Genomic DNA, 20,726 nt, shown 5'->3' with positions numbered 1-20,726 from the left:
GAGTAAGAAGATCACTGAAACTCCTCCTAGTACTCTCCCAAGCAATACAGAAGAGAATCCAAAGAGAGAGTGCAAGGCCATTGATATAACAATCATGGCCGAATCCAAGGAGGAAGGGGAGGACGTGAATCCCAAGGAGGAAGACCTCCTGGGACATCCAGTGATCAACAAGGAGTTTCCTTTTGAGGAACCAAAGGAATCTGAGGCTCATCTAGAGACCATAGAGATTCCATTGAAGCTCCTTATGCCCTTCATGAAGCTGAATGCCAAATTATTTGGTAATAAGACTTGGGAAGATGAACCTCCCTTGCTCATCAATGAACTGAGTGATCTGGATCAACTGACATTGCCTCAGAAGAAACAGGATCCTGGAAAGTTCTTAATACCTTGTACCATAGGTACCATGACCTTTGAGAAAGCTCTATGTGACCTTGGGTCAGGGATAAACCTCATGCCACTCTCTGTAATGGAGAAACTGGGAATCTTTGAGGTGCAAGCTGCTAGAATCTCATTAGAGATGGTAGACAACTCAAGAAAACAGGCTTATGGTCAGGTAGAGGACGTGTTAGTAAAGGTTGAAGGCCTTTACATCCCTGCTGATTTCATAATCCTGGATACTGGGAAGGATGAGGATGAATCCATCATTCTTGGAAGACCCTTCCTAGCCACAGCAAGAGCTGTGATTGATGTGGACAGAGGAGAATTGATCCTTCAACTGAATGAGGACAACCTTGTATTTTAAACTCAAGGATCTCCTTCTGTAACTATGGAGAGGATGCATGAAAAGCTTCTCTCACTACAGAGTCAACTAAAGCCCCCACAGTCAAACTCTAAGTTTGGTGTTGGGAGTCTATAAAATTGACCTGATCACCTGTGTGGCTCCATAAGAGCCCATTGTCAAGCTATTGACATTAAAGAAGCGCTTGTTGGGAGGCAACCCAATTTTTATTTATCTAATTTTATTTTTATTTTTATTATTCTTTCATGTTTTCTTAGGTTCATGATCATGTGGAGTCACAAAATAAATCCAAAAATTAAAAACAGAATAAAAAATAGCAGAAGAAAAATCACACCCTGGAGGAAGGACTTACTGGCGTTTAAACGCCAGTAAGGAGCATCTGGCTGGCGTTCAACGCCAGAACAGAGCTGGAGCTGGCGCTGAACGCTAGAAACAAGCATGAAGCTGGTGTTCAACGCCAGAAATATGCTGCATATGGGCGTTGAACGCCCAGAACAAGCATCACTTTGGCGTCTAAACGCCAGAAAGGCATGCAAAGGCATTTTACATGCCTAATTGGTGCAGGGATGTAAATCCTTGACACCTCAAGATCTGTGGACCCCACAGGATCCCTACATACCTTCACTCACCTTCCCTCCTCATAATCCTATATCACCCTCTCTCTCTCTCTCTCTCTCTCTCTCTCGCCATTCACAGTCATCCCTTCTGTTTTTCATTCACCACTCGCATCCATACACCCCACCTACCTTCAAAATTCAAAATCTCTTTCCCACCCAAGCCCACCCATATAGCCGAATACACACATCCCTCCATCTCCTCCATATCTTCTTCTTCTTCTACTATTCTTTCTTCTTTTGCTCGAGGGCGAGCAACATTCTAAGTTTGGTGTGGTAAAAGCATAGCTTTTTTTGTTTTTCCATAACCATTGATGGCACCTAAGGCCAGAGAAACCTCTAGAAAGAGGAAAGGGAAGACAAAAGCTTCCACCTCTGAGTCATAGGAGATGGAGAGATTCATCTCAAGGGTCTATAGCTCAGTGGTAGAATATTTGACTACAAATCAAGAGATCCCTGAGATACCTCAGGGGATACATTTTTCTCCACACAATTATTGGGAGCAACTAAGGATAGGAGCACCAAGAGCACTCCATCATCCTCCATGAAATTAGAGAAGATCAAAAGAGCAATGAGGGAGGAGCAACAAAGACAAGGAAGAGACATAGAAGAGCTCAAGGACATCATTGGTTCCTCAAGAAGGAAACGCCACCATCACTAAGGTGGACTCATTCCTTGTTCTTAAATTTTCTGTTTTTCGTTTTCTTATGTTAAATGTTTATCTATGTTAGTGTCTTATTACATGATCATTAGTATTTAGTGACTTTGTCTTAAAGTTATGAATATCCTATGAATCCATCACCTCTCTTAAATGAAAAATGTTTTAATTCAAAAGAACAAGAAGTACATGAGTTTCGAATTTATCCTTGAACTTAGTTTAATTATTTTGATGTGGTGATAATACTTTTTTTTTCTGAATGAATGCTTGAACAGTGCATATGTCTTTTGAATTTGATGTTTAAGAATGTTAAATATGTTGGCTCTTGAAAGAATGATGACAAGGAGACATGTTATTTGATAATCTGAAAAATCATAAAAATGATTCTTGAAGCAAGAAAAAGCAGCAAAAAACAAAGCTTGCGAAAAAAAATGGCAAAAAAAAAAAAGAGAAAAAGCAAGCAGAAAAAGCCAAAAGCTCTTAAAACCAAAAGGCAAGAGCAAAAAGCCAATAACCCTTAAAACCAAAAGGCAGGGGTAAATAAAAAGGATCCCAAGGCTTTGAGCATCAGTGGATAGGAGGGCCTAAAGGAATAAAATCCTGGCCTAAGCGGCTAAACCAAGCTGTCCCTAACCATGTGCTTGTGGCGTGAAGGTGTCAAGTGAAAACTTGAGACTGAGCGGTTAAAGTCAAGGTCCAAAGCAAAAGAAGAGTGTGCTTAAGAACCCTGGACACCTCTAATTGGGGACTTTAGCAAAGTTGAGTCACAATCTGAAGAGGTTCACCCAATTATGTGTCTGTGGCATTTATGTATCCGGTGGTAATACTGGAAAACAAAGTGCTTAGGGACACGGCCAAGACTCATAAAGTAGCTGTGTTCAAGAATCAACATACTGAACTAGGAGAATCAATAACACTATCTGAACTCTGAGTTCCTATAGATGCCAATCATTCTGAACTTCAATGGATAAAGTGAGATGCCAAAACTATTCAAGAGGCAAAAAGCTACAAGTCCCGCTCATCTGATTGGAGCTATGTTTCATTGATAGTTTAGAATTTATAGTATATTCTCTTCTTTTTATCCTAATTGATTTTCAGTTGCTTGGGGACAAGCAACAATTTAAGTTTGGTGTTGTGATGAGCGGATAATTTATACGCTTTTTGGCATTGTTTTTAGTATGTTTTTAGTAGGATCTAGTTACTTTTAGGGATGTTTTTATTAGTTTTTATGTTAAATTCACATTTTTGGAATTTACTATGAGTTTGTGTGTTTTTCTGTGATTTCAGGTATTTTCTGCCTGAAATTGAGGGACTTGGGCAAAAATCAGATTCAGAGGTTGAAGAAGGACTGCTGATGTTGTTGGATTCTGACCTCCCTGCGCTCAAAGTGGATTTTCTGGAGCTACAGAACTCCAAATGGTGCGCTCTCAATGGCGTTGGAAAGTAGACATCCAGGGCTTTCAAGCAATATATAATAGTCTATACTTTGCTCGAGTTTAGACGATGCAAAAGGGCATTGAACGCCAGTTCTACGCTGCAGTCTGGAGTTAAACGCCAGAAACACGTCACAAACCAGAGTTGAAAGTCAAAAACACGTTACAACTTGGCGTTCAACTCCAAAAGAAGCCTCTACACGTGTAAACTTCATGCTCAGCCCAAGCACACACCAAGTGGGCCCCGGAAGTGAATTTCTGCATCAATTACTTACTTCTGTAAACCCTAGTAGCTAGTCTAGTATAAATAGGACTTTTTACTATTGTATTTACATCTTCGGATCAATTTTAGTCTTGGTTACTCCGGTTCCCCTCTGGGTCCGAGACCAATAAACTCCATTATCACTTATATATTTCAACGGTAGAGTTTCTGCACTCCATAGATTAAGGTGTGGAGCTCTGCTGTTCCTCATGATTTAATGCAAAGTACTACTGTTTTATATTCAATTCTACTTATTCCGCTTCTAAGATATCCATTCGCACCCAAGAACATGATGAATGTGATGATTATGTGACGCTCATCATCATTCTCACTTATGAACACGTGCCTGACAAACACTTCTGTTCTACATGCAAACAAGCTAGAATGAGTATCTCTTAGATATCTAATACAGAGGACCGAGTCCGAGATATTAGAATCTTCGTGGTATAAGTTAGAACCCATGGATGGCCATTCCTGAGATCCAAAAAGTCTAAACCTTGTCTGTGGTATTCCGAGTAGGATCTGGGAAGGGATGGCTATGACGAACCTCAAACTCGCGAGTGCTGGGCGTAGTGACAGACGCAAAAGGAGGGTGAATCCTATTCCAGTATGATCGAGAACCTCCAGATGATTAGCCGTGCCGTGACAGAGCATTTGGACCTTTTTCACAGAGAGGATGGGATGTAGCCATTGACAACGGTGATGCCCTATATAAAGCTTGCCATGGAAAGGAGTAGGACTGGTTGGATGAAGACAGCAGGAAAGCAGAGGTTCAGAGGAACGAAAGCATCTCTATACGCTTATCTGAAATTCTCACCAATGAATTACATAAGTATTTATATCTTTAGTTTCTATTTATTTATTATTATTATTCGAAAACTCCATAACCATTTGATATCCGCCTGACTGAGATTTACAAGATGACCATAGCTTGCTTCATACCAACAATCTCCGTGGGATCGACCCTTACTCACGTAAGGTTTTATTACTTGGACGACCTAGTGCACTTGCTGTTTAGTTGTATCGAAGTTGTGACAAATTATGAATTAAGATTAGAGCACCAAGTTTTTGGAGCCATTACCAGGGATCACAATTTCGTGCACCACCTACTCTTTCATTTACCTTTGTTAGCCACTTTGAGCCTTTTTAATCTCCATTTAATCTATATTTTACCACATCACTAGCCTTAAGCGGAAAAACAAGTAATCACCCCAATTGAATCTTTGGTTAGCTTAAGATAGAGATTGTGTATCAACTAAGTGTGGGGAAACTGTGGGAACATGGGTTAATAAGAGATTGTGTTATGTTTTTACTTTGATAAAATATTGGGAATTTGGGTACCTACTCATGTGAGACCAGAAAAATTAAAAATCCATGTGCATTGATAAATTGTGTTTACTTTTACTTTAAAAAAAAAGAAAAAGAAAAAAAAAACATATATATATATGTATGGCTAAGTGAGCTATAAATTGAATCTTTGATTAACCTAAGCTCTCACCTATTCATACATACATACTCTATATAATTCTAAAATCATGTTTAGCTACCCAAAATTTCCACTTTTGCATCACATACTCATGTACCAAATTTTTCTTTTATTCAACTTATATATCTTCACCTTTACCTTAGCCCCACTACAACCTTGAAAGGACCTCATGATGTTTGCATTAGTACATTAAATATTTGCTAATTGGTTAGATGAAGAACGAAGTTTAGAAAGCATGATTAGATAAGAGTAGAGTGAATTACCCTATACACTTGAGAGATTAGAGTGCACGTACACTACCAGTAAGGGTTCAATGCTTGATTCTATGTTCCCTGCTTTCATGAGCTGTCTTCTTACAAGTTTACTTATCTTTACTGTATAATTTTAATTAGTGGAATTTGATTTATGTTTATCTTGGAGAACTTATTTACTTTTAACCAAGTAGACAAAATTATCTTAGCATGTAGTTGTATTCATATAGATAGGTTGCATTTCATACATTCTACCATTCCTCTTCCCTCTTTTAGTTCTCTTGAGTTTAGCATGAGGACATGCTAATGTTTAAGTATGGGGAGGTTGATAAACCCCATTTTTAGGGTTTATCCTGTGCTTAATCTAGTGGATTTTATCTATTATTCTCACACTTATTCATACAATTCTCATGTTTTATGTTTTCCTTCCTGATTTTGTGCTATGATTGAAAACATGCTTCTTTGGCCTTATATTTGCTAATATTAATCCTCTCTTATTACCATTCGATGTCGTGATATGTGCGTTAAGTGATTTCAGGGATTACAGGGACGGAATGGCTTGGAGGATGGAAAGGAAGCATGCAAAAGTGGAAGGAATACAAGAAATTGAAGGAACTGCAAAGCTGTCAGCCCTGACCCCTTCGCACTCAAACGGTCATAACTTGAGCTACAGAGATTCAAATGAGGCAGTTTCGGTTGAGTTGGAAAGCTAACATCTCGGTCTTCACAACGATATATAATTTGCCATAGCTTCCCTAAAGATAGGCGACATGCACGCGTGACCTGGAGAAAATTCAATCCACGCGTACGCGTGGACGACGCTCACGTATGACTTTGCCGCGTGCTGGACATATCAGAAATCACTGGGGCGATTTCTGGGCTGTCTTTGACCCAGTTTTCGGCCTAGAAAACACTTATTAAAGGCTATAAAGTGGGGGAGTAAACAATTCATTAATACAACATTCAATATTCACAATTTTAGATTTTAGATGTAGTTTTCTAGAGAGAGAGAGAGGCTCTCTCCTCTCTCTTAGGTTTTAGGATTTATGATTTCTCTCAGTTTTAGGATTACCTCTTCTTCATTCCAGGTTCAATGTTCCTTTAATTTATGTTCTCTTCTACTTTTATTTATTCTATTACTTTAGTTTTGTTTATTTTCCCAATTTGATTTATGAATTCCATGTTAGAATTAATTTTCTTTATTTAATGCAATTTGAGGTATTTTAGAGTTATGATTGCTTTCTTCTATTTATGATATAAATAATTTAGATTTTTCCCCTTTTGGCTATAGTTGAGTAATTGGTGACACTTGAGTTGTCAAACTCAGCTGTTGGTTAAAAATTGGAAATTGCTGATTGATTTGGATCCCTCTAAAGCTAGTCTTTCCATAGGAGTTGACTAGGACTTGAGGAATCAAATTAATTAGTCCACTTGACTTTCCTTTATTTAGTAAGGGTTAACTAAGTGGGAGCAATAAACAATTCTCATCACACCTGATAAGGATAACTAGGATGGGATTTTCAGTTCTCATACTTTACTAAGAGTTTTTATAGTTAGTTTGTTTTCATTGCCATTTACTATTGTTGCTTCTTATCTTAAAAAACTCAAAAAGATACTTTTTCCATAACCAATAATAAACACACCTCCCTGAAATTCCTTGAGAGACGACCCGAGGTTTCAATACTTCGGTTATCAATTTTATTGGGTTTGCTTAAGTGACAACCAAAACTTTTGTACGAAAGGATTCTCTGTTGGTTTGGAAACTATACTTACAACGAAAATTTATTTGTGAAAATTCTTTACTAGCAGAAGTCCAGTTCGTCAGCATGTTTTCTATTGAATCATTCCACTGCAAAGATAAAGAAATAATTAAGATGCCAATGCAAAGATATAAATAAGTACAAACTAAATGCCTAAACCAAGAAACCCGAAGAGATTGTAAACGAACTGAATGCAATATGACAAGAAATAAGATAGGAATAACTATGCTTCATTAATTGCTTTTCTTTTATCTGTTTTTACTTTTGTGAGGATCACTTGTCCCCCAACCTCATGTCATTCTTTTGAGCTTTATTATATTCTTTTTATCAAAGTTAAACAGCAAAACTTTGTCAAAAACTTTTAAAGAACAGAGAGCAAGCTAGAAGGTAGCATTAGACACAGGGTTTGAATAATATTTTTTTTTGTTTCACCTATAAAAAAATAATTTTATTTAGGAAGTCAACAAATAGAAGTACGAAATATTGAACGAAAGAATATTAAAATATTATACAAACTGCAGGGATAAAACACATAGCTAACCTTAAAACTTCTTATGTCTTTAGTCTCCCCAGGTTTTGGACTCAGTTTCATGCCTCAACTTTCCTTTTTCTATAAAGTGAATTTTTTCATAGGAAATAAATTTACAAGATAGAACTCATCAAACTGACAAAATACACATTAACTTGTGTTTTTCAAAAGTTGAGCATGTCAACTACTCTACATCAAAATTGTAGGAAAATTTTAAATTTAAATACCTGCTGCACTAATTCTCCCGCTTGATGGGAATGGGCAAGAGCTGACTTTTCAACATTTGGAATTCCAATTAACATCACTATTGCAATATAATTAGCATGACTAGTTTCTCTCAATTCTCTCACTTGCCGCTGTATAAGGCCCAAAAGCTTTACAAAGAAAAAAGTCCAATTAGTAATTCATTAACAATTAGAAAATCAGTATCAATAAAATAAGAAGATCAATATAGATTTATCAAAATTATGCTCTATTTAGCACATTTCATGGTTGTCATATTTCTATTGTAGAATATGCACAAGATCTTTTTCCCTTTTCTTTTGTATATTTTAAGTTTTCATGAAAGAATTATTTTGTAAGTGCAAGAGAAACCAAAGATAACAAAGCAGGACATGGTATACTGCCTGCCAACAAGATGAGATTGGGAGCAACTTTTAGTGAACATATAGACAATGAAAGAGAAGATTTCAGCCAATTCAAGACAATTTCACCTTATGTGACTTTCTATGATATTACCATTCAAATTGATGAGTAAATTATATCTAATGGTTGATATATCCACTAACAAGAAAGTGGAACGAATTCATATTCCCTAACAAATCAGTAGCAAACCGTCAGATATTTCCATAGAGAATGCTGAGTTCTTAAGAATCCTAAATTTCCTTTTTCCATCTATGCTTGAGGCTCAGAAAATAGTGCTGATTGGTCATATTTTGATCTTGAACTAGAGGTATTGCTAGCCATTTACGGGTTAGCAAGGAATAGGCTGAGGAATTGAACATTAGGCAGTAGGAGCGGTGGGCTTTGTAAAGGATAGTTATATAAACAGGATTTGATCGTGTGGAAAGTGCTTTATTTGAAATGCATTTATTCAAATATGGAATGTTCTTTACTAGGCTGCATTTGAGACAAGGGATATGGTGCAACTCGACACTGAGACAGACACACAAGTATTCTTCCTTCTAATATGTGCATTGAGAAAGTGTATTTCAGTCCCTTCATGTGTTTTGCTGTTTCTATCTCTCTGACTCAGTGCTACCAAACATCTTTGCATACCAAAAATGGCATTTCTACGAGAATGTTAATAGGATTTCAAATAATTTGGTTGAGACTTTAATCACTCCATGCTTTCAAAATTAAAAAGTATAACAACTCTAGTAAATTTCTTAAAATTTTTTTCTACAAATAGAAAACATAAAGAAGAAGATCTATGCAGTTCACAGTGCACGTAATACCAGGAAAAAACAAGTATTCACATGATTTTACTCAATCCTATAATTACGAAGAAATTTAGTGAAGAATTTACTCAATTTCTCCTAATAATCCCCAATTTATGACCTAAAAATAAATTGAACAAGGAAAAAAAATTCAAAACATGGCATTAAATAAAATAAGTAGCAGAAGTTAGCATAGAACAATCAAAACCTGGAATTAAACAAAATAAGGTCAATGAGGAGAAGAGAAGCTCGAAGAACTACCTAAACTAATAGAATACCTCGCAGATCGCATCAATGGAAGCAAATATGCCATCGGAGGAGAAGCATTGATGGAGGTGACATCAACGGAGGGGAGAATCGTTGATGGAGGAGAGATCGATGGAGGAGAAGCTCGCAAAGCAGCAGCGATATTGTTTTCAAGTTCTGCCACACCAACACAACTCTTACATGAATAGACGCATTATACTACTCTCACTCTCATTTGCAATTAGACATGGATCAGAGAAGTTGAATTTTTTAAAACAGGTTTAAAACATAATGGCGGTCAAAACCGCCAGAATCATAAAAAAATTGCCGCTAACTAAAGTTGAATTGTGGCAGTCACATAAACCACTGTAATTCATAGATATTATGGCATTTTTATGAGAATGCCTTAATTTTAATGTCATTTTATAACCTTTTTTTTTGTAGTGTTAAAAGTTTGGTTTGTCCTTGATAGGATTAGGAAGAATATTTGGAAATTGTTATTTGTAATATTTGAAAAATATATTGAAAATTCTACCATAGTTGTGGTGGAGACTAGATGTAGGCCACATTGCTCAAGGTGGCTGAACCAGGATACATGGCTGTATCTTTTTCTCTTATCTGCTCTTTTTGATTCATTCGTTATGAGACAAAATAAAATTATCTCTTGCATAATCAACTTTGCAGACATCACAACAACACGTGTTAATTCCTCGTCTCTAATTTGATTCTGTTTCATTCGTTAAGAGACAAAATAAAATTATCTCCTACATAATCAACAGTGCAGACATCACATCAACATTGTCTTAAAATTTTGGTTTGAAGTTTACGTTCACAAGTTTAAAAGATGCCATATATTCAAACCCCCTTTCTGGTTTTTAGGCCATTGAAAATCTTAACTCAGATATAGTTGTCTTCATGTGAAGTTAATATTTAAAAATTTTTAGATAATTTAACAAGTTTAACTAAATCAACATCTAATAGTTCTCAATTATTAACTTTACATAAACACATTTATATGTGAGAAACAATGAATGTTTGATATATACATTAAAGAGTGATGATTGTAAATTTTAATTTATTTTTTTAATTATTTATTTAATATCTACATAGATAAAATTTAAATGTATATTATTTTTTAAAATATTAAAAAATTAAAAAACTAAAATTTTTTTATTTAAAATTAAAAAGATAACTAAAAAGATTAATTAGGACATCTAATTATTTTTTTTCTCATATAATAAATCCAGGGGACCATGTTATTTCACTTGAGCAATTGCTGAATAAATTCCCACCCCTTCTTTTGCTTAAATTTTTTTTAACAAGAGACGCAAATAAACCAACTTTAATTTATATATTAGTAAGCATGTCATTGTCTAGTAGTAGGTACTAGGTAGTGCATTAGTGCTCTCATCAACCCACATATAACTTTTGTTTTGTTTAGAAAAATATAAAAATAAATGACGGACTAATCATCACCGTCCAATTTACAGGTGCTATAGTCATTCCAGGTTAGTGTGAATAGCATCTTTAGTACGAAACAATAACCTTATGTAACATACTAACGTATCATTGACTTCACAATTTTTTAACTGAACAAAAGAAAAAAAAATCTGTATGATTCTTACCTATCACAACCAAACTGCGTTTAATATGATTTCCTATGTTGCTTTACTACTATGTGCAAAGTCCATGGATCAAAAGGCTGAAAACTAATACAACAAAGAAATACAGTTCATATATGGTTTACTATACATCGAAAAATTTTTACTAAGCGACGCAAGCTTAAACTGATCATTTATATATATTGATCATATAGTTTTTCTTTATAAATAAAATAAAAAAACATGATAGAAGACTAGTTTCCAATTAATCTAGTCGAACTAGTCGGTTTGATTCGACTTTCAGAACACTGTTATAGATTCATTTGTTTATTCCAAATTGAGTATGCAATAGTCAATACATGTAATTATGATTGAACGTGGAATATTAATGGAATGAAATACACACCATGACCATATTCTAAAGAGAAAAAAAAAAGATGCATCATCGTTTCCACGTTTCATAATATTTTCCACGAAGCTAATAACTATACCTTGGACAGCAACAGGCCAACAACATTGATACTGTACCAACAAGGCAACAACTATACATTACGCAACAATCATATCATCGCTTCCTCCTATGGGGAAGAAGAAAGCCACGAATCCATAACATATATTAAATCAATGGCTACCGTGCCGCCATGTATATTATTCCTCTTCTTGGTGGCGCTAACAAGCATAGGCATAGCAAAGGCTCAGTTCTACTGCGAAAGCATATCATGCGGGAAGGGAGGAGTTTCAATTGAGTTCCCGTTTTACCTGAGAGAAAATCAAATCCCTGGATGTGGCTACCCAGGGTTCGAGCTCTCATGCGCCAACACCACCACGGAGCCCTTGCTGACTCTCCCAGCTGAACCAGGTCACTTCACTGTGAAACTCATCTCCTTAGAAGACCAACAAGTTTGGATCAACGACCCTCAGGAATGCCTCCCAAAGCGTTTGATGCGTGAGCGTGGCCTCAACCTCCAACTCTCACCCTTCCAATTAAGCTCTGCTTACTCGCTTGTCAACTACACCTTCCTCAGATGCCCTTCAAATTTAACCGCTTTGTCTATGGTACAACCAATACCCTGTTTGAACTCAGGGTTTAATAGTAGTAGCAAATCTTCGGTGGTGGCGATCTTGTCGAATCCGCCGTTTCCAACGCCGTGGACGTCGCCGTGCCACGTCATATCGTGGGCTATGATCCCGGTTGCCGGTTTTCCGTGGCCGTTTTGGACGGATTATTATTCTGACATAAAGTTGGAATGGGATAACCCAAATTGCGGAAGTTGCGAGGCACGTGGAGGACGGTGTGGGTTCGTTGGCCCAACGCTCCGGGACACTGCTTTTCATGTTGGTTGTTACGATCTTCCCACTCAACTTCAAGGTATGTCCATTACTGTTTCTTATGATTGCTTAACGAAAAAGCCTTTAGAACCAACATGACACTTAGCATTAAAACAAGGAAAAATAAATTAAACTAGGTACACAAATACATTAGTGACTAATTTTAGCGTATGCATTTTTGTTATAATTTTAAATTGTTTTTTGCTATGTAGGTCTTTCAAAGAAAACCAAGTACGGTTTAGGTATGGGCCTAGGAATACCTGGAGCCTTGTGTATTATTGTGCTTGCATATTTGTTCTACGCCAAGATGAAGACACATGAGCAACAGAGGCTATCAAGAAGTGATTTTTCGACCATAATTTTACCGCGTCTTCCTGTTCAAATCATGGGATTGGATGCTGCTAGCATAGAAAAATACCCCAAAACCCTGCTTGGTGAAAGTGGGCGATTGCCTAAGCCTAATGACAATCTTTGTTCCATATGTCTCTGTGAGTACCAGCCCAAGGAGACCTTGAGGACCATACCTGAATGCAATCACTATTTTCATGCCAATTGCATAGATGGATGGCTCAAGATGAATGCTACTTGTCCTCTTTGTCGCAATTTACCTGAAAGATCTGTTGCATCATTAACCCCGTCTATACCTGCATCTCCCACTTATTAGGATTTTCCGATTGTATTTCTAATAACTTTGTTAGACATGATCACAATGTACTATACATTCTTTTATTTGGGTGGAAGTTTCTATCTATACAAAATTCCTACACGATGAAAACATATACACACACTAGTGAAGGTTATACACTTTTAATTTTGAGATTAAAAGTGACGGATAAAAATATAAAAAATAAAAAATTATCAATTATTTTATAAAAAAAAAATGTGTATAAAAGAGAGATATAAGAAAAATTCTGCAATCATCATTTTTATGGAGTAATATTAGATAACTATTTTTTTTTCATCTAACACCAACTAATATTTTAAAATTATTTTATTTATTTTAAATTATAGATTCTAAATTATAAATATTTAGAATTTACTTAAGAGTTGAATTCTTTTTCTTGTTTTGAAACAACTAAAAATGAATCATTTGAATTCTTTTGAGAATTCTAATTTCTATTTTTTTCTCATTTATAAATTAGACCATAAGAGGTCTGATTTTTTAATCGATTCTCACACCCTTCAAACTCAATATGTCAAATATTTAAAATATTCTTATTTACAATTAATAAAATAATTTTGTCAAAGATAAAATTATGAAAAAAAATTAAGTTCATATAAACATTATTCCAAATGAAGGAATTGAATTCATTCTATTAATATATTATAATTATTTTAAATCATGGAATTAAATTTTAAATAAAAATAAATTATTTAAAAAAAAAATTTTTTTTCTTATATTAAATAGTTTTCAAGTAAACTCTTAATTTTAAATTTTAAATTGTAAACCTATTCTCTGAAATTGGTTGGCTAATTAAAAATTAATTTCCTATACTTTCATTTTTTTTTAATTAGTGTAATCTCTTTCTTATAAATCCATATCAAAATTAAAAAGGAGTAAATATATGGTTCCTTGATTAATAATATCATTATCCTGTTATAAAAACATGACAATAACTTCTTTCATAAACTAGCTAAATCTGAATATAATTTTAGAACGATATGTTAGAACTTTCTTATAGGATTCTCTCCTCAAAAGAGGATTTGGTACAACGTAGCACTAAAAAAGTCAAATCTCAAGAGGAAATTAATTTTAATCAACTCGTAGAAGATTTTAATTAGAGGTGGCAATACTACCTCTAAATTCGTGTGGGTACTCATTCTGTCCCTATCCACTTGAGGCAGGTAATTATCTGCTCTGCACCAGAGCGAATTTTTAATAGGTGGTTTTTTGGGTAGGGCAAAGTGGAGTTGGGTTTAGGTTAAACCCGTCCCTACCCGCCCCCGATATATATATAAAATAATTAGTAAAATAATTAATAATATTATATCATATTTAAATTTTTATTTTAATTTATGTTATGTATGTAATTATGGTTATATAAATTTTAAAATTTAATTTTTTTGTTTGGATTTTAATAATTATAGGGGCGGGTAAGAGCGGGGCGGGTACCCGCAGGAGCGAGTTAGGGTTTAACTTTTTACTATCCGCGGGTAGAAGCGGGGCGAAATTGATACGGGTTATTGTAAGGTGGGGCGAGGTCGGGTAGGGCAAAAATCTGCCCGTACCCGCCCCATTGCCACCCCTAACTCTCGCCCAGGAAGGAACCAAGGATATCATACAAGGATTCCTTAATGAAACCAATTGGTCTTGACTCATGAGGTTGAGGATCTGACTGAATATGAGGAGGACATTGACGAGGACTTTCCAGAATCTGAAAACCGATGGTACAAAGATTCAGCAGAAAATAACGAAGAGGACAAGCCCTTTGATCCTTGTTCAGTCATTAAAGTGACTAAAGAGGAATTCGAAGAATGGTGCAAACCATAGAAGGCATCTTTGATCATGAAAGTACTAGGAAAAAGAGTGGAATTAGGCTTCATGGAACAATGTTTGAAAAAGGATTGGGTAAGAAAAGGAAATATAAATGTCATTAATATGGATCGAGACTATTTTCTTATTCATTTTTCAGACGAGAAAGACTACACTTATGCATTACAGGACGACTTTGGAAGATAGCCATGCATTATCTTATTGTTCAGAAATTGAGACCTTTCTTTTTATCATTTGAATAATTAGTCAAAAAGATTGCTGTTTGGATCCAACTTTCAAATCTAACCATTGATTTGTTCAATCACCGATTCCATTGGAGCACTACAAGAAATGCGCTGAATACCATCGGATTTAGCGATGGACGTTACCAGCGAATTCAGCAGCGGATTTTTTTATGGTTATGTGTGAAAATTCATCTCTTGAAAAAGTTATTGTCGGTTTTAAATCCCGTAACGAAATCTGATGGTAAATAGAGGTGCGAAAATTAATTTCATCAACACCAAAGTTAGTGTGGGATATTTCGTCAAAATTTTTCGATGGTAACACGATTTAGTGAAACGCGGTGTTTAGGCGACAACGAGTACCTTACCACCGAATTTTTCTGCCGGTAAATACTACAAGAAAAATACTGAGTACCATCGGATTTACTGTCGTAGTCGTCAAATAAATCCAACGATAATCAATTTATCGTTGGATTTTCCATCAGAAACAATTGGATGGTATAACCATCACCGGTAAATATTTACTGTCAGATATTTTACATTCGATGGTAATTACGGTCAAATTTTATGACGGATAACCAGCTCGAAAAACCAATTGGTTACCAGCGGGTTTTTTCGACGGTAATGTTGGTGCCAAAAAATATTGTTCCGTGCACTACAAGAAAAAGGCCTATGGCCACGCTTTTTCTTGCCACGCGTTAAAAGCGTAGCCAAAAGTGGTCAATGGCCACACTTTTATGAGGGTAGCGATTGATTACATATTTGGCCACGTTTTTTCTCGTTATGCTTAAAAAGCGTGGCAAAAGGGTTCTATGGCCACGCTTTTATGAGTGACTATTGTTTCGAGATTTAGCCATGCTTTTTTTTGCCAAGCTTAAAAAGCGCGGCCATAGAGGGAAATAGGCACACTTTTAAAGCGTGACAATAAAGTTTTGCTATAATAACGTTTTAAAAGCGTGTCCGTTTCTTATAACTTTTTTGGCACGCTTCAAAAACGTGGCCAAAAGATTTAAAAAAATTTTAATTTTTTCTGTCATGCGGTAACAAAACCCTTATTCCCCATTCCCCTAGCCCTAATTCATGCAGCAGCAGTGCCTCCCTCTCTCCCTCATTTCCTTCATTCGAGCACTCCTTCTCCTCCATCCTTCTCACGCAGGAGTAGTGGTGGTTCTTCGCTGGCGCTCTCACTCTCACTCCCAAATAACACTCATTGGTCAACCTCTCTCACAAGCCCTCCGTCGGTGCTCCCAGCGTCGGCACTCCTTCCGTGTCCCTCTATGGCTCTATGGAGAAATTCGACCCAACTTCATTCAGATCGAAATTCGAAACTCTCACTCGTGTGCACCCTCTTTCGCTACACACACAACGCTGTGTTCTCTCTCTCTCTGCTACTTCTCTCTCTTCTCTGTGTAAGTGTATGGGTGGGCACGGTAAGATACAGGCCATTACGAGGCGCTTAGGGCATCAGTCTTCAACAGCTTCAATCTCTTCCTTCAACTCTCCGATCACCATTAGTTTCTTCCATTTTCCTTAATTTTCCGAGCAATGTCGGGGCTCTAGTATAATTTTGGGTTCTGATTTTCATTTTCTTGTTGTTGTTGTTGCATATTATGGAGTGAACAATGAGCGTTACGTTTCTACCCTCGCAACCAAGGGCGTGGGTCACCTTGTCTGCAATGGGACTGTTGGAAGATCATCTGTCTGGTACACACTTGATTCCTTCATTTTGCTTGTTGTTTTCTTTTTGTTAATGTTTGTTTCTTTTTGGGTATATTTATTTCGTTAGTTTAATCATTGTTACCTGGGATTCGGAGTACACTGAATTGAGTGAATTCTGATAAATATGGTTCACTGTAGGGTTTTTCAATTCCACTTGAACCAGCTAAATTTTGGTGATTGTGTATTCTATCATCTTGTTCATTCATTGTTTCAAATAGAAACCCTTTTTTTTCTTCAAAGAAGCTGTTAGTGGTTTAAGAATACTTAGGGAGAAAAGAAAATCATTGTTGGTTGAGGAGCTGGTAACATTTTGCAGGTGAAAATGTTTAGGTAGCTGGAGAGGAAAACAATTAAAGGAAGAAAGATAAAAAAAAGGAGAAGTGCCCTTAAAATACTGTTTACAAGAGTTTTGAGCTTTCAAGTGAGGTGTTCATGGGATGAGCAGATGTTCATATATTTTAAATTTTTAGTATTGTTTGCGTGCATTGGCAAGTAGTATGTTTTTCATGTTTAACTCTTGAAGAAGGACTACACTGTCTACATATTGTATATAATCTTTTACCGTTGGATGATTCCAACGGTAATTTCAACAGTGATATCAATTTTTTTAAAAAAAAATTGAAATTAATGGTTAATTTTAATTTTAAATTTACATTTTTTTCACAATTAGTAGTCAATTCATAAATAATGAAGAATTTTTATTTATAATAAATAATACAATGATAAAATAAGTTAAAAGTCAGGTACATCAAACAAATATAATAAAATAATAAATAAAAAAACTAATATCTATAGATCCAGGTAGTCGTTGTCGTCGTCATCAGTCTCGTGGCCCTGAGTTGACAGCGCAGAAGATGGCGATGTCCATGGGCCACCAGAAGCGGTGTTGCCACCAGCAGGGTCGATGTAAGCAGCGCACATCTATGCCTGGTACACATCTATCTGAGTTTTCATACGTTGCATCCGCTCTAGCTACTCCCTAAACTCTAGCCTGAGCTCATCGGTAGATATCACGTAGGTGAGGATCTCCTGATACCTCTCCTGATAATCGCTAAACTTCTTAGTCTGCTGGTGAATCCATCCAAATCAACCTAAATCCACTATACAGGAATCAATTTTCAAGAACTTTCAACTATAACAAGAATCATAATCAGTAAAACTAGAAATCATTAACCAGCATTCCAAATTAACTTAAATATACTAAACAGGAATCAATTTTCAGGAACTTTCAGCAATAATAGGAACCATATCATTAAAACTAGAAATCATTAACCTACATTCCAAATCAACCTAAATTCACTAAACAGGAATCAATTTTCAGGAACTTTCAGCAATAATAGAACCATAATCATTAAAATTAGAAAACAATAACAAGCATTCTAACCTAAATCAACTAAACTAGAAATAATTCAGGTACTTTCAGCGATAACCATAAAAAGGAAATACGTAAGCATTGAACGTAATACTTACCCCGTGCCACCATCAAGCCAAATGCGCAACCGTACGATGGTAGGTTGTGAAGGGACATTAGTTGCTGTCTGAATTCTGTGGCTAGACTTCCGCGGCGGCATCCGTCGCTAGAGGCTGAGTCACTATGGATGCAGGCTGCTGAACGATAGGAAGCGGCGTCCTTGCCATGGACAGAGGCACGTATTTGGGGTTGGGAACCATGATGAACGGCTGGCCTACTAAACCTGCAACCTGTGCCATGATCGAGGTGGTCGGAGTAGAGAGAAAATCTAGAAATCCCGGGGATACCGGACGAAACCTTTCCTCTATCCCGACCACGACTAGCAACCTGATCTGTAGCACCTCTTCCTGTCGTCATGTTTGCATATATAAAATTATCAAACAATCTAAGCAACAATTTCTCAAAACAATCATCAACACAACAATTAACACAATTAGACAATTCCAAACACTTCAAGCATTCAAAATCTAATGTATTGAATCAAACATAACTTAATCAAGCTAAATACACTAATATTAGAAAACTAAACTAAACTAACTTTGAAACTGGTTTAAAATTAAAATTCTAATTCTACTTAAACCTAAACTAAATTAAACTAAAATTTAAAAAAAATTATCTAACAATCTCAGCAATAATTTCTCAGCAAAACAGTCATCAGCGCATCAATTAACACAATTAGACAATTTCAAACATTTCAACTATTCTAAACCAATATATTGAATCTAACCTAACTTAATCAACCTAAATCCACTAACAGTAGAAAACTAAACTGAACTAACTTCGAAACTGATTCATAATTAATATTGAAATTCTACTCAAACATAAACTACATTAAACTACAATTCAATGAATTGGAAAAGAGTTGTTTAAGAACCTGTAATAAATAACATAATAATAAATACGGGAACACGTGGATGTTGCAGTGGTGGTCACCGAAGTTGCTATAATGGCAGATGGTGGTGATGGCGAAGGAGAGAGAGAGAGAGAGAGAGAGGCAGGGGAAAAAGGAGAAGAGAGTAGGGTATTCATAAAGGGATGACGACGACGGAGAAGGGATGGCGACGGTGGTGCTCTCGTTAGCGACTGGAGGGGGTAGAGAAATGAGGTAGTGGTGGTGATGAGAGAGAGAGGGTGGAGATGAAGAAAGAGAGAGTGTGTAAAATTTGAAATGGGGGAGACGACGTTTGGACTTTCATTTAGGGCATTATTACCATCCGAATTACCGTCAGATGAATTCGACGGTAACATTTTATGTGTGTCCAAAATGTAGTGTTTCACTAAACATTGTTACCGTCGAATCGTCCATTAGTAAATTTGACGGTAGTGGTATGCCAAAAATTTCTTTTTCTCCCTCCAAATATTACCATGGATGTTACTGTCAGAAATGTTATTCCGACGGTAATATTTTAGGGTGACAAATTTTTTTCCAAATACGACGATCAATCTGATAGAAAACTCGCCGCTAATGTCCAATTCCAAATTCGACAATACTCAGTATTTTTCTTGTAATGAAATCCGACAGTAAATTTGGGATAAAATTCAGATCCAAAACTCCTTCCCCTTACTTTTACAAACTCTTTCTCCCTCTTCTCTTCTTCTCTCTCTCGTCTCTCTTCCTCTCCCTCCCTCTCCTCCATTGAAGAAGGTTGTTAAGCCACCACCCGGAGTTGCCATTACTGCTGCGTAGCCCTATTATCGTCGCAGATCAGGACATTACCATCACTGCTGCTGAAGTCTCCTTGGAAAACCTCCACTGCCGCTGTTGGTGTCGTCGGAGGTCGTCACTGCGTCACTTCACTACGGCTAAGGTCCACCGCGCCAAAGGTTGTCCATTTTTCTTTTTAATTATTTTCCAGTTTTCCTTTTTCGCAAAATAGCCATCAAAGCCGCAGGTGAAGTACGGCAAAAGTGAAGGGATTCTGTTCGATGAGAAACTGCGACGAAGAGATATTGTTACTTTCTATATGAAGACAAATGATACTTATAGCTGATGCATTAGCATCTTTAATAGTTTTTCATTCTTAATTTCAGTCCATAAGCTAATAATTCTTGTTTTTTTAAGCAATCAAGTCATGATTTAGTGCATATTACTTTGAGAGTTTGAATTTTTTTTATTTTAGGAGATCTTGAGAGAAATCAAGCAAAGAACAAGAAGGAGAAGCCAAGTAGAGAGTTCTGAGCTAAATAGCAGAGTTTCTGTTCACTACAAGGAACGCAAAGCACCCAAGTACACCCCTAGTGGCTCACATAGTGTTAGACGTCTCACATGGAAACCTTGCATCTCACATGCTTAAACAGAGGCTTCCAATTCTTCTTGATGAGCCTTGCGTCTCACATGATACACCCTGCGTTTCACATGACGTGCCTTGCATCTCACATGGCTCACCTTGTGTCTCATATGATCAAACAGAGGCTTCCAATTCTTCTTGGTGAGCCTTGTGTCTCACATGATACACCCTGTGACTCACATGACG

The 20,726-nt window shown here is 36.3% G+C and overlaps 1 protein-coding gene across 1 annotated transcript; it reads left to right on the top strand.

Moving 5' to 3' along the window:
* The first annotated feature begins 11,454 nt into the window (after nt 1-11,454).
* LOC107630704 (putative RING-H2 finger protein ATL21A) lies at nt 11,455-13,087 on the top strand. Its single transcript, XM_016333907.3, has 2 exons — nt 11,455-12,387; nt 12,560-13,087. The coding sequence occupies exons 1-2, from the start codon at nt 11,643-11,645 to the stop codon at nt 13,009-13,011; spliced, it is 1,197 nt and encodes a 398-aa protein (XP_016189393.1). The 5' UTR covers nt 11,455-11,642; the 3' UTR covers nt 13,012-13,087.
* Nucleotides 13,088-20,726: the final 7,639 nt, after the last annotated feature.

This window comes from Arachis ipaensis, chromosome B3, assembly GCF_059453495.1.
Source record: "Arachis ipaensis isolate K30076 ecotype BB chromosome B3, ASM5945349v1, whole genome shotgun sequence".
Lineage (NCBI taxonomy): Eukaryota > Viridiplantae > Streptophyta > Magnoliopsida > Fabales > Fabaceae > Arachis > Arachis ipaensis.
Note: the sequence above shows the minus strand (reverse complement) of the source record. Positions and strands in the feature narration are given on the sequence as shown.

Coding starts and splice junctions, on each gene's coding strand:
- LOC107630704 (XM_016333907.3), top strand. CDS start 11,643: ATGGCTACCGTGCCGCCATGTATATTATTCCTCTTCTTGGTGGCGCTA. Junction 12,388..12,559: donor TCTTCCCACTCAACTTCAAG/GTATGTCCATTA, acceptor TTTGCTATGTAG/GTCTTTCAAAGAAAACCAAG.